The sequence below is a fragment of the Globicephala melas genome, chromosome 14 (genome assembly GCF_963455315.2).
Source record: "Globicephala melas chromosome 14, mGloMel1.2, whole genome shotgun sequence".
Taxonomy (NCBI): Eukaryota; Metazoa; Chordata; class Mammalia; order Artiodactyla; family Delphinidae; genus Globicephala; species Globicephala melas.
In genome coordinates this window covers 9,761,480-9,774,629 of record NC_083327.1, presented here as the reverse complement: position 1 = coordinate 9,774,629, position 13,150 = coordinate 9,761,480, and the positions used below count along the sequence as shown (strand labels likewise).

The following is a 13,150-nucleotide window of genomic DNA, read 5'->3' as shown; positions in this document are numbered from 1 at the left end:
CTAAACAATATGCTGCTAAACAGCGAATGGATTGCTGATGAAAACAAAGAGGAAATCAAAATCACCCAGAGAGAAACGAAAATGAAAGCACGATGATCCAAGACCTACGGGACACAGCAGAAACAGGTCTAACAGGGAAGTTTATAGCAAACAATCTTACCTCAGGAAAGAAGAAAAATCTCAAAGAAACAACCTAAACTTACACCTAAAGCAACTAGAGAAACAGGAACAAAACCCCAAGTTAGTAGAAGGAAAGAAATCATAAAGATCAGAGCAGAAATAAATGAAACAGAGATGAAGCAAACAACAGAAAAGATCAACGAAAGTAAAAGCTGGTTCTTTGAAAAGACGGCAGCCTCTGTCTTGGGTACTCTTATCTTCTCTTGAGCGTGTACTGTCTCTGCGGCTGAACCACATGAGGACGTCCAGGCAACGAATGAAGGGGCCGATGTGAGGAGGGAAGGAGACCTGCCAGCAAGTGCTGCAGTGAGCTGAGAATGGACCCCCCACCCCCTACCCCCCGCTGAGCCTTGAGATGACATTGGGCCCAGCAAGAGCCTGACTCTGAGCCAGAATCACCCAGCCGAGTCACTGCAGGACTCCTGACCTCAGAGACTGTGAGAGTGTAAGTGTCCATAAGTAACAGATAACGAATACAGCATTCTAATTCATTTTAAAGCACCCACGTACACATGCACACGCACTTTGCTGTGCTGGAGAAACAAAATTCAGAGCGCCAATTTACACAACCCTGCAATTCTCAATAAAACCTGGATCCGCAGAAGGTGGAAAGACATGGAGTAAGGCTGTACTCAGAGGTCACCTGGCATCTTAGATTCTGCCAGAAGAAAGGAGGTAGAATCCATTCAAAACTCAGATCTAAAGCAGGGAGCTATTTTTTCCCCACCACGAGAAACCAAACATAGTTTTCCCTATCACTGTAGGGTGACAACAAACATTGGGGAAGAACCTAGAGAAATCTGGACAGAAATCTTGTTCTGTGATACAGAGTACTTGGATTAGAATAGAAAGTCATGGCAATCTCCAGTTCAATCAAAGTAGAAACGCATTTCCCCAGTAATTAAACACGAGGAACAGGCACTTCACAAAAAGTATTGGAAAAAGCAACCATTTACCGGAAATACGATAAATACTTAGTCTCTTAGAGTCTATAACCAGAGATTGAAAGGTCTCTTCTCCCCAACCTCCCATAGGGATAAGAACCCTGGGACACAAGAGCAGATGCTGGGGGACAGGGAGGGTGCAGGACACCCAGGAGAGGAGCAGGACCCGTTCCTGGCTGAATAAATGGGGAACCCGGACAACTAAGGAGAAAAGAAACCCGTGGATAGGAATTGAGGTGATTCCTCCAGGTAATGCTTTTCACCAGTTACCTTGGTGAGGGATGGAAAGTGTGTTTCAGATTCCTACTAAATACCCTCCAGGCTTTTGCACAGAATCATGCCAACAGTTAAGGTGGGCATAGACTGGACTTTTAATTTCCAGACTTTCGACCCAGTCATTCTCAGGAAATCCTTTTGTTCTGGTGTGAAAGAAAACCCTCAGGCTTTGTTCCAGGTGGAGCTCAGAGGAGTGGGTGAGCTCCCCAGTCAGGGGTCCCTTCCGGGGTCCAGCTGAAGCCCTGAGGGAAGACGGCCTTCACAAGAACTAAATCTGTCAACACGAGGCAGAGTCATCAACAGGGTAATTTCATGAAGTGCCAGGAGGTATCATGTATTGTGGAAAACGATAATCAGAGTCTGGTTGAAGCCGGATCAACAGTGCAGGAAGTCAGGAAAAACGCTAAGTGCAGTGCTGTGCGTGGCATTTTGTGGAAACACCAAAAATGTCAACTGGGGAGACTGAGAAGAACACGAGGGGAGCAGATGCCATTGGAAAAGAAGCGCAGAAGAGGCCCAGCACCAGATGAAAGGGCCGCGTGTGCGGCCGGGTGAAATGTGAAACGCTGGCCGCTTGTGGTGTATGCTGCCTGGAGGAGAACACCCCGTTGTGGGTACAGGAGTCTGTTAGTTGAGGCTGGTTGCAAAACCACTGCACTAAAATGCTTCCCTTTTGCCATTGTTCCCGTTGATCTACTGACAATCTCAAACAAGATGTTTACGAGACGGCGGGCCGGGGACCCAGGGGACAGAGGTGGCGTTCTGCCTTCTGGAGGAGTTGAGGGCTCCGGCATCCTGGGCTGTGCATTCCTTCTCTTTTGCTCATTTCAGGTGAGACCCAGTCGGCTGTCATTCACCCGAAGGGAAGACGGGGTACCAGGCAAGCAGCCTGAGGCACGGGGCGTCTGGGGCCGTGAGGAGGTGCTGAGGAAGGCGGCTGCCCCAGTTTTCCCCTGGTGGCCGTGGTGATAGGAAGCCCACAATCTGGGCCGACTGCACGTGGGGACAGATTGTATTATCTCAATCCGAATTCATTTATTTTTCCCTAGGTTTTGCTTTACCCACTTTGTCCTTCTTTTGAAATACAAGGAGTTGGGCCAGTCTGCGGTCACGGTCTCATGGAGATTAGATGATGAAAGAAAGGAGGAAAAAAAAAAAGATAATGATAAACAAGAAATAAACCAAAAACATGTCCCAATCTCGCTTTCAGACACTCAGAGGAACAGAAATGACGTGTGGACAGAATACTGGGGAGGAAGCATGTTTAGGGGCATTCTTCCCTGCCACCTTCACGACGAAGCAGGGAAGATTTCTTGGTTGTGTCAGACACCACTGGAGGTTTTCTCCCAAGAGCTGATCCCCAAACAGAAACCCTCACATCTCTCCAGTCACACCCCCTGCCCCGTCCCCTGACCTACTCGCCGTGGAGGAGTCTGGCCGCAGACCAGGTGCTGGATGCCGACTGGCAACTCCAGCGCCTGCTCTCCTCACCAGTGGTCATTTCAGGCGTGAGACCCAGTTTTGCCACATAAGACGTGACTGGACCGTTCTCCTCACAACCTAGGGCGGTCCCCCCTTTGCCTGTCAAAGCGCCGTGTGTGGGGAAGATGCTCGTAGCCATCCGGCTGCCAGCCTGGAGGAAGCAGCACACAGACCACAGCTGGGCAGAGCGGAAGGAGAGAGCCGAGAGCAGGGGAGCCAGGGCGCCTGCCTCCTGGCTGGGAGCTGTGCCGCCTCTGACCTTCTCTTCACGTAGTGTTGATGATACATTTCACTACTGGTTAAGGTAGTGGAGCCTGCTTCTCTGTGCCCCGCAGCCAAAGGCACCCTAGCGGGTACCCTGGCTGGAGGAGAAAGGCAAAGAAGAGAAGTGAAGAGAGAAGAGCTCCTTGCAGTGCCTGGAACAAGGGAACGGGCCTCAGAGACCCCCATGATCGGCAGGCATTTTGCCTCTTTGCCCCCCAGCCTCTGCTCGGGGACCCCTGCATCCAAGGCTGCTAGTCTTTATCATGAACTAGAGCAGCCAGCACGAGCCCTGAGGGCTTCCCACAAGAACTGATGCGTTTCCTTGAGCAGCAACAATGTTACACATGTTAAGACATGCATGTTACATGCAGTATTTGAGACAGATTTTTTTTTTTCCACGCTCTACAGGGTGGAGCCACCTCCAGCTACTGCCTTATCTCTGTCGAGATTTTCGTGCTCTTTGATGCAACTCTGAAAGGCATTCCCAGTACAGCAGGGTCCGTCACGACAGCCTCTTTGATAGCAACCTAACTAGTCACCAGAAACCTCGGCTTGCCCCTAGCTCTCCCTAATTTCATCCTTTGGGCTCTGCTGCCTGGCATTCCTTGGACTTGCTTCCGCCACGTTCCATGTGCTCGTCTGTGCTGATGGCTGTCCATCTCCTGATACCACCTTCTGTATCTGGAAACAGACCTCAGATGGCCTCACGGTTTGCCTCCCTCCTTGGGTGACAGATGCAGGCCAGATGGCTGTGATCCTGAGCCTCTGCCGGGTGCTTGATTGACACAGAGACGGGTAATCTAAAGGCCGTTTCCCAATTTGCTGAATCTTCCACTCTCTTTTTTTTTTTTGCGTTACGTGGGCCTCTCACTGTTGTGGCCTCTCCCATTGTGGAGCACAGGCTCCGGACGCGCAGGCTCAGTGGCCATGGCTCACGGGCCCAGCCACTCCGCGGCATGTGGGATCTTCCCAGACTGGGGCACGAACCCGTGTCCCCTGCATTGGCAGGCGGACTCTCAACCACTGTGCCACCAGGGAAGCCCCGAATCTTCCACTCTTTGAAGACGATGCAGTTCAGAGGTTTGGCAGCTGAGGTTGGGAGAAGGAGGGGTGGGCCAGTGGCAAAGTCGAATGGTTTCTAAGGGAGGGGGATCTGGCCAACTGAAGATGGAAGAGCAACAGTGCGAAAAAGGAGAAATGAAAGATGCTTAAAGGGAAATCGATACGACAGCTGAGGGCGCAGCTTTAAACGTGTCCTCCAGGAGGGCTGGGAAATCAGATGGTCTGGGTGTGCACCAAGGCTGCCCTGCTCACGCCTTAGATCTGGGCAGCTCTCAGCTCCCTCGTTCACAAGATGGGGATCACGACTTTCCTCCCTCATAGGGTTATTGGAAGAATTAAATGAAATCATCGAAGTAAAGCATTCAAAACAGTGCCAGCCAATAAGTGTTACTTTCATCATTATTATTCTTGTATATTAAAATACAAATATTTTTAAGCCACCTAATTTATTTTTAAAATGAAAATTGTACACATTTAAAGTGTACACCATGATGACTTGATATACATATACATACAGTGAAATGAAATTGTGGTATAAATTATACAATGGAGTATTACTCATCCTTGAAAAAGGAAGATATCCTGCCATTTGCAACAAGATGGATGAACGTGGAGGCCATTATGCCAATTGAAATGAGCCACACAGAAGGCTACAAAATGCAAGATCACACACTCATTATATATGGAATCTAAAAAAGTCATATCCTACCTAAATTCTGAGATTGTATGAAGAGGCTTAAATACTATTGATTGACTAGTGGAACATTTCTATCTCTTATTATTAGATTTATAAACTAAAACTACTATTCATATCATATTGGTCAAAATCAGTTTGCTATGGCAGGCAACACCACCCTAGTCCCTTACAGTTTACTTTCTTCCTTTTGCTCTTTGTAAATTTCTGGTGACAGCATCTGCCTGTTACTGTCCACTTCTCTGGTACACATGGATGTGGAATTTAAAATTGTGTCCTTTAAAATGTAACATGTAAATTTCATCAAAAATGCTAGCAAATAAAAACAACATGCAATACTTAATAACCTTTTGTAAGAGTCATTAAATTATAACAATAATACCATCTGTAGTAAAGGCTATCAGATTTGGGAAGAATCATTAAAATTTACAGATTAACCTTAAATTTCTTTAGTTTTCCTATTATGGTGTCTTTTAGTTAACAGGCTCATTATTTTCCAAATGTAAGTTAGTTATTAACCTCAAGGCCAGTCTGAATTTCTATTTTTCTCTCTGCTATTCATCCACTCTCCCTGAGCTGTTAATGGGCATTGAAATGCCTAAAATATGTAAAGGGAAAACAGAAGTAGCAAAAAAAGAGCCCCAGAAGCGAATGAGCAAATAGATCCAGAATAATTGGGAGCTGGATGCAGTATTATATATTATTTTCTATGGGTAATAAGTGGATTTTAGAAATACTTAAAACATATAGAGGCACTATATGTAAAAATGTATAAATTGAAGTCTACATTTATTTGATAGCTACTTCAGTTTTCTTTTTCTATAAAAAGTGAATTTCTGTTTTCCCAACATCTAACCATGAGGTAAATCAGAGGTCAAGGTTCTGGGCTACTGGAGCAAGGAGTCAGGAGTCATGGTCTCTTGCGGGTGGGCAGCCAACAAAGCTACCTCAACAGGACAGCAGTCGGCCTCCTGTCACTTGGGGGACTCAGAACCAATTCAGACAGGTATCAACCAGGGAAAAGCAATTCCCTTCTAACCAAAGAGAACTGCACTTGTACGAGATGAGGTAGAAAATGCATGGTGGGAGACCTTTCCAATTTGTGGTTTGGAAGAGAACAGGACTTCTGTTTCTATTTGTCTGACCTCTGAGACATCTTTGCAGTAACTGAAAAGAGTGTGATGGATAGTGCTGACTCTAGGAGTCTTTGAAAAATGCTTCCCCTCTGGCCAAACATACAAGTAGAATTCATTTTCCATATTCAGAATCTGGATTGTCTGACTTTTATATTTAGATGTGCTCAGCCAACAGTAAGGACCTCACAGCACGGAAGCGATGCTTTCTGAAGCCCACGTTGGAAGGGTAAGGACCCGCTGTGGCAATACATGCGTTTCCAGTGCGTGTGGACCCAGGGCGACGGTTGGAGCTGTGTGCACCCCCGGGGATGCTGTGCTGTGAGTTTGCAGGGGCTCCTGTATGGGCTGAATGGCATCCCGACAAATTCCATGGGCTGAAGTCCCGGCCCTCAGTCCCTGAGAATTCAGAGACAGGGTCTTGAAAGAGATAATGAAGTTAAAATGAGGTCATCTGAGTGGGTTCTAATCCAATATGACTGGTGTCCTTATAAGAGGAGGAAATCTGGACACAGACATGCACAGAGGGAAGAAGTGGAGACACAGGGAGAAGGTGGCCGTCTGTGACCCAAGGAGATCTCAGACTTGTAGCCTCCGGAACTGTGAGAAAATAAGTTTCTGTTGTTTAAGCCACCCAGTCTGTGGTACTTTGTTACGGCAGCCCTGGAGCCTAATACAGTTCTATTCGTAGTAGGAGCTGTCAAACCTCATTAGACAGTCCACGTCTACCCTCGGTGAAGGCTAGTCCCCGGCACCGAGACCAGGAGGAACGCCACCTAAGGAGAGGGGTTTGGTGGCCACCAGTTAGACCAAGGGCCCCCAGAGTGAGGGAGAGGAAAAGGGTAGTGTCTGAGAGGAGGACCTGACTTTTTAATAGAAAATCCTCTTCTGCCTTTTTATCACAAAAGCTTTACATGTTCATTGTAGAAGTAATAGGAAATACAGATGAACAACATGAAGAAACAAAACATAACTCTGATCTTACCTCTTGGAGGTAACTGTTCATTCATTGTTATAAATCTTTCCAGAACTTTTACTATAAATATATGAATTTACACACACATCCACACACAGCCAAGATGGAATAATTCACTTTTTGTGATCCTTTATCTATTTCAATAATTTTAGACTTATAGCATCTTTTCTAACGTCTGCTACTTCATTATATCGACGGTATCCTAGAAATGGCATTGGTGGGTGGGAGGCGTCCAAGCTTAGGCAGATGTAAAGGCCTCTTGATATCTGTTGCCAACTTGCCTTCCAGAAATCATGTGTCCATTTATATCTGGCAAGTCTATTTTGAGTGCTACACAAGCCTTGTAACTGCTAACTCTTGACTCAGCTGTTCATGGGCTTTCAGCCAATTCCTAGGGAGGAGAGTGCGGAGACCAGAGGACACTGAGATCTGTGCCGCCAGTGACTCGGGACACTGGGGGCTTGGTGTAGGGCTGGGAGGGGTGTCCGGTGCTGGGGGGAGCACTTCCCACTTTAGCACAGCGGCAGGAGGAGGGCACCTGATGGGTCAAGTGTGCAGCCCAGATGGCAGCTGCGAGCTCCGCCAGGAGGGCCTGTGCCGGATCAGCCACTGGGCGCTGCTGGGAGAGCCTGACGTTCCCGGGTGTGAAGTGTGAGGAGGGAACTCCGGGGGCATCCCTGAGAGTGGAGGGCGGCCCCACGAGCTCTGAATGGGCTGGGAGGGCCGGGGGCCGAGGGCGCCTGAGGTCACTGTGGGCCCGGGTTGTTACTTTTATCCCGCTGCCTGGGAGCACGCAGGTTCTGCTCGGGAGTGCACACAGCGGGGCTGACGGCCTTTGCGGGCTTTTCCGTGTTAATGGAAGATGCGATTTGACTTTGGTTCTTTGCCCAGGATAAGAGATCCTGGGGGGCGTTCTTAAAAGGAAAGCCAAGCTAATCTTAAATGAAGAACAAAATGTTTTACTTCATAAACCTTGAAATTATATGGCACTCAATAAAACGTGTTGGCAAGTAAGCTTCTGCCACAAAATCTGATAAATAAAATAGGTTAATGCCTCTCAGGAGAAGAACCTGAATTCCACTTATCATTAGATAGAACTTTCAGTGAGAACCTCTCTAACAAAGATGAGCAATGGTCTCTGATTTAGGGGAGAACAGAGCCTAGCAGAAAAGGAACCGCATCCTCACTGGGTCCAGAAAGGCTCCGGCCCCTTCTCCCTGTGTCTCAAGGTTCCTGAGCATCTGGCCATCTTCGGGCCTTTGCAGGTCAGACATGTCCTGTGCATCTGAAGCACAGTCCTGTTGACCTGATACGCACCTCGCCTGAGAAATAACGATATGCTGGAGATATGAGTGAAGAATTAACAACACTGTGTCTGACTTCCCTGAAACATAGACTTAGCTGTCAAAGTTGCTTCCAAAAGTAAACTTCTGTACACTCGCCCAAAGCAGGGAATAAATTTCCAAGAAAACAAACAGTTCTTCCCCTGGGGTTGACTCCTTCCTTCTGCGATTGGCACCGGAGAGAATTAACCACTCATCATCTCGAGCGTACAGTGAAACGGTTACGGAGAAAAGGGACGGGCTTACCATCTGCCACCGGCTTGGGCTGGGAGCTCTTGAGCCGCAGCGAGGGCCGGAAGCGGGTGCGGTCGTTGAAGCTCCAGCTCTTCTGCACTTTGGTGGGGCTGCCCTCGGTGGTGATGTCCGTGCTGGGGGACCGCCTGTCGCCCAGCGAGGCCTGCCTGCTCTTGACGCTCTGGCCCCGCGGGCTCGCCATGCGTACGCGCTCCTTGAAGCTGAGCTTCTGGCTGCGGGCGGAGCACAGGGCAGCGTTAGCACGTTTTGGGCAGTGCCGTCCACCCACGTGGGTAAATGCTCGGATGAAACTGCATACGACCATGTACTTCAATACACAGAATGTTCTTAGCAAGTAGGGGCACAGCGATACAGTTTTCCCTTATTGCAAATTTAAGCTTTATTGAACCTCTCTGTTTGCATTCAAATCCGTCTCATTCCATAGTTTTGCACACCCTTCCTGGATTCAACGAAGCCTGAGACCAAGCACAGCGGTTTGTGCACAATGACACTGGAAAGACCAGAGATCTGGTTTGGTGTTCGCCTTAGAAACAGATTTTAGATTTAACCTCAACTTTTGAGACCTAAAAAAAAAGGTTTTGTTTTTTGTTTTTTTCTGCGGGGGGCGGGGAGCATATCTCTTTGTAATTTCTAAAACATTTGTACGGGAAAATGGGGATGACAGTTACACATGCACATGTATCTACAGGCTGCATGCATTTTATACTCCAGGCAAGATTACGATTTCCACATCCATGCAGTCTCAGAGCGGCTGGCGGCACTGCAAACAATATTAAACATACGACACTTAACACCACGTTCATTCTGGTGAGACAAAAACCACACAAGGTAGAACGAACACAGCTTATAATGAACGAGATGACTGACTGATGGAATGAGATGCTGTGTTCACCAGCAGTTTCCTGATATTCGACAGGTTATTGATTTGCTTGGCAGCTCCTGGTAAATTATATTTGTTCACGTTCAGTTCTCAGACACCAGCTAGGCCTGAACTGAGGTCGGTTGATAAAGGAAGTGTTAACAAGGCAGCAAAACACAGCGTGCACCTCCGGGCCCTCCTGAGCACGGGTCGGGCGTGAAGGGCCGGGAAGGGCAGACTGCAATCAGAGACCTGGATTGGAGGCCTCGCCTCTAGCTTGGAGATAAAAATAGCAACATAGCTGAGGGACTTCTGTGGGCATCAGATGAACTGTATGAAGCTTTGTGGACCCAGTTTGTTTGTGTTCTTGTTCTTTTATAAACTACTGTGCTATTCATTAGAAAGTGATGCCATGGGGGGAGGGATAAATTGGGATACTAACATACACACACTACTATATGTGGAGCCCTACGTCAAGGACACCCTACATCAAGGATACAGGACAAAAACGATGGAATTAACCGAGCCCCCATAGCAACTCTTGCCACGGTCTCTCCTAATCTAAACTGGACAGCACCCACCCCACCCCGACTCCATACTAGGCAAAATATTCACCATGTAGTAACCTTGTATCCTCCTGACCAATCACCTAATGCCATCCTGACAGCAGGAATTTTCTTTGTCTTGAGGCTATAAAGGTTGGCTACTAGCCCACAAAGGGGGTCGGCTCTCCCTGGTCTATCAGGGAGTGGGCCCGCGGGATTCGCAGCGCCCCTCACCATCTCTGCTGTTTGTTCTCAATAAACTCACTCTTTTCTAAAATTCTTCAGGTCTGGACATTCTTCTTCCAACCCGCGCTCGGACCACGACATTTTGGTGGCCTGTACGGGGACATCTCCTCCCCCACCTCCTCTCCTCATTCCTTGGGACCTCTGTGAACAGGCAAGCTTCCGTGAAAGCAACAGAGGAACTCTGGCCAGGGCCACACCCTGGTGTGTTCCGAAGGCTCCACGGCTCGCTTTGCCCCAGTAACTGCCGCCCAGAACGGGTGAGGGTCCCTCTGTCTTCCTCCTGACTGCGGACTAGGTCGATTGATATTATGTGGGCACAGGTCAGGCATTTAAAAGCCATTAGGGCGCTTGCCGCTTTAAGACTCCCGTGAAAGGATAAGGGGGTCAGGGAACAGACCAGGCTGTTAGCGCATCTGTCCCCAGCAAGACAACTTCCGTGCACCGTGAGGCACGTATTGGTTCAAACAGAACACTGAGCCCCCTCCCCTTGGCCGCTGCCTTCCCGGCAGGACTACAAGGCCGAGTCCTCAGCCTGTCTTCTCTGTTACGCTTTCACCTTTTTCTCCGTCCAGATTGACTTACAGGAGCCTAAGTGTTGCCTCTGAGCCATCCCGGGAGTGCTTTTCACATTTCAGGGCATCGCCAAGCGGTGAGTCACCCGGTGGGTCCCGGGAATCTCTCTTTTCTTTCTTCCCTGCCCGAGTCGCATGGTGCCTCAGTCGCACGCTCAGGGGTCACCTCTCACGGTCAGATGCGATTGTTGGGACAGTCGGCCCATTCTGTGCCTTAGTCACATGGAGAGATCACCGGGACAAAGGGGACGCCTGTCAGCTGGTGACTCTCAGTACCCCCTTTCTACGGCGTACAGGCTAAGGATGGGTTCTGCTATGTCTCGGGAGCCTCCCTCAGACTCACCCGTCGGCTGTATCCTCAGAAACGGGAAAATTTTGACCCTGAAAATCTCAAATAGAAGAGGCTCATTTTCTTTTGTAACACGGCTTGGCCCCAGTATAAACTGGGGGACCAAGAACAGTGGCCTCCTAATGGCACACTAAATTATAACACGATCCTCCAACTTGATCTCTTTTGGCGGAAACAAGGAGAGGACTCAGAGGTTCCTTACGTCCAGACCTTTATGGCCCGTAGTCAGCATCCGGAGCCTAGGGACTCATGCCGCATGTGTCTTTCTGTTGCTGCCTTATCCCCCCGGCCCCCCCTGTCTCCCTCTCCAGCAGAACTCTTAGATGACCCTCTACTCGACCTCTCCTGTCCCCCGCCCCATGAACCCCCTGCTTCAGCCCCCGACTCCATCTCAACCCACAGCTCCCCATCAGCCATCCCCTTATCAGGGCGAAAGCCCCTCTCCCCTCCCCACACAAGATCCAGGCCTGCCCAACGCCAGGAAGTAGCAAATGGAGACATGGGCACTATTAGAGTCCATGTTCCCTTTCCCATCTCTGACATTTCCCAAATTCAAAACAAGTTAGGTTCCTTCAGTCAGGATGGCCACAATATTCTTTAGACTCCAGAGAAAACTGGTTAAGATAAAAATTTTTTGAGATTGCAAAAGGGGTTTCTTTTTGCATGTGCAGTTAGAAAAGCTAGTCTGGGGCTTCCCTGGTGGCGCAGTGGTTGAGAGTTCGCCTGCCAATGCAGGGCAGACGGGTTCGTGCCCCGGTCTGGGAAGATCCCACATGCCGCGGAGCGGCTGGACCCGTGAGCCATGGCCGCTGAGCCTGCACGTCCGGAGCCTGTGCTCCGCAATGGGAGAGGCCACAACAGTGAGAGGCCCGCATACCACAAATAGTTTTTTCAGAATCCTGACCCTGAGAGAACAAAAATATGCCTAGGAAAAAGTCTGAAGTTAACTCTTATCATGTCCTTGAGCTATAAACACAGCCCACTTTGCCTGAGACTTCAGCCTTGGGTTAATTAGTAGAACTTCAAGCCAAGGGGAGAAAAAAAAAAAAGAGGCAAAGAGACATTTTAAATCTCAAGTGGAAACTATGAGATCTCTGACGGCCTGGATATATGTTTATGTCTCAGTATGTGTCTGTGTCTTTGGATAACATTGCTGAGGTTAATTTGTAAATGAGCTCCATTTAATTGGCTTAAAAGAAAAGTAAGCACTTACAAATAAAACAATTCTAAAACAAGAAAAATTAAGCTAAATTTCAGGTTCACGTGAACTGGGAAACAGTCAATATTAAATTAATACCTGGTGTTAATGTTTTTGTTTGTTGATCTAATTAATATAGACATGTCTTGAGCCATCAACATTAAGTATAATACTTTTATTGTGACTAGGTTTAATATAAACTAAATAAGATCTTATTATATCTGTTGCAAATTTGTCAGCAATGAAAATAACTCAATGTGAAGAAACTTTTTTTCTTTTTTTTTTTGCAGTATGCGGGCCTCTCACTGTTGTGGCCTCTCCCATTGCGGAGCACAGGCTCCGGACGTGCAGGCTCAGTGGCCATGGCTCACGGGCCCAGCCACTCCGTGGCATGTGGGATCTTCCTGGACCGGGGCACGAACCCGTGTCCCCTGCATCGGCAGGTGGACTCTCAACCACTGCGCCACCAGGGAAGCCCAATGTGAAGAAACTTTTAAGAAAAGAAAATACAAATGAGATAAGAGTTTTGGGTGAACCTTTTAGGAATAATTATGTTTTAGAAATGTCTACTTAAGAATAATCTCTCCAGATATTCGACAACTTAAAACATTTAGAGTTGTGCTAAATTAAGTGAAAGGATGGAAGTTTATTAAATAACTAGGCCATTTCCAAATAAAATAAGATACTGAAACATTAATTACTGAACATTGGCTTCCTTTTACAGAGAAACAAAAGGTTTGGAACTATTAAAAAATGTGTTTGGTGCCACACT

General features: G+C 47.9%; 1 protein-coding gene across 1 annotated transcript in view; it reads right to left on the bottom strand.

Moving 5' to 3' along the window:
* KCNQ5 (potassium voltage-gated channel subfamily Q member 5) overlaps positions 1–13,150 on the bottom strand; it is a 579,817-nt gene that overhangs the window by 52,805 nt on the left and 513,862 nt on the right. The window contains exon 10 of the mRNA XM_060283602.1: positions 8,601–8,821. Within this exon, the coding sequence (XP_060139585.1) occupies positions 8,601–8,821 (221 nt within the window). The remainder of the gene's footprint in view (positions 1–8,600; positions 8,822–13,150) is intronic.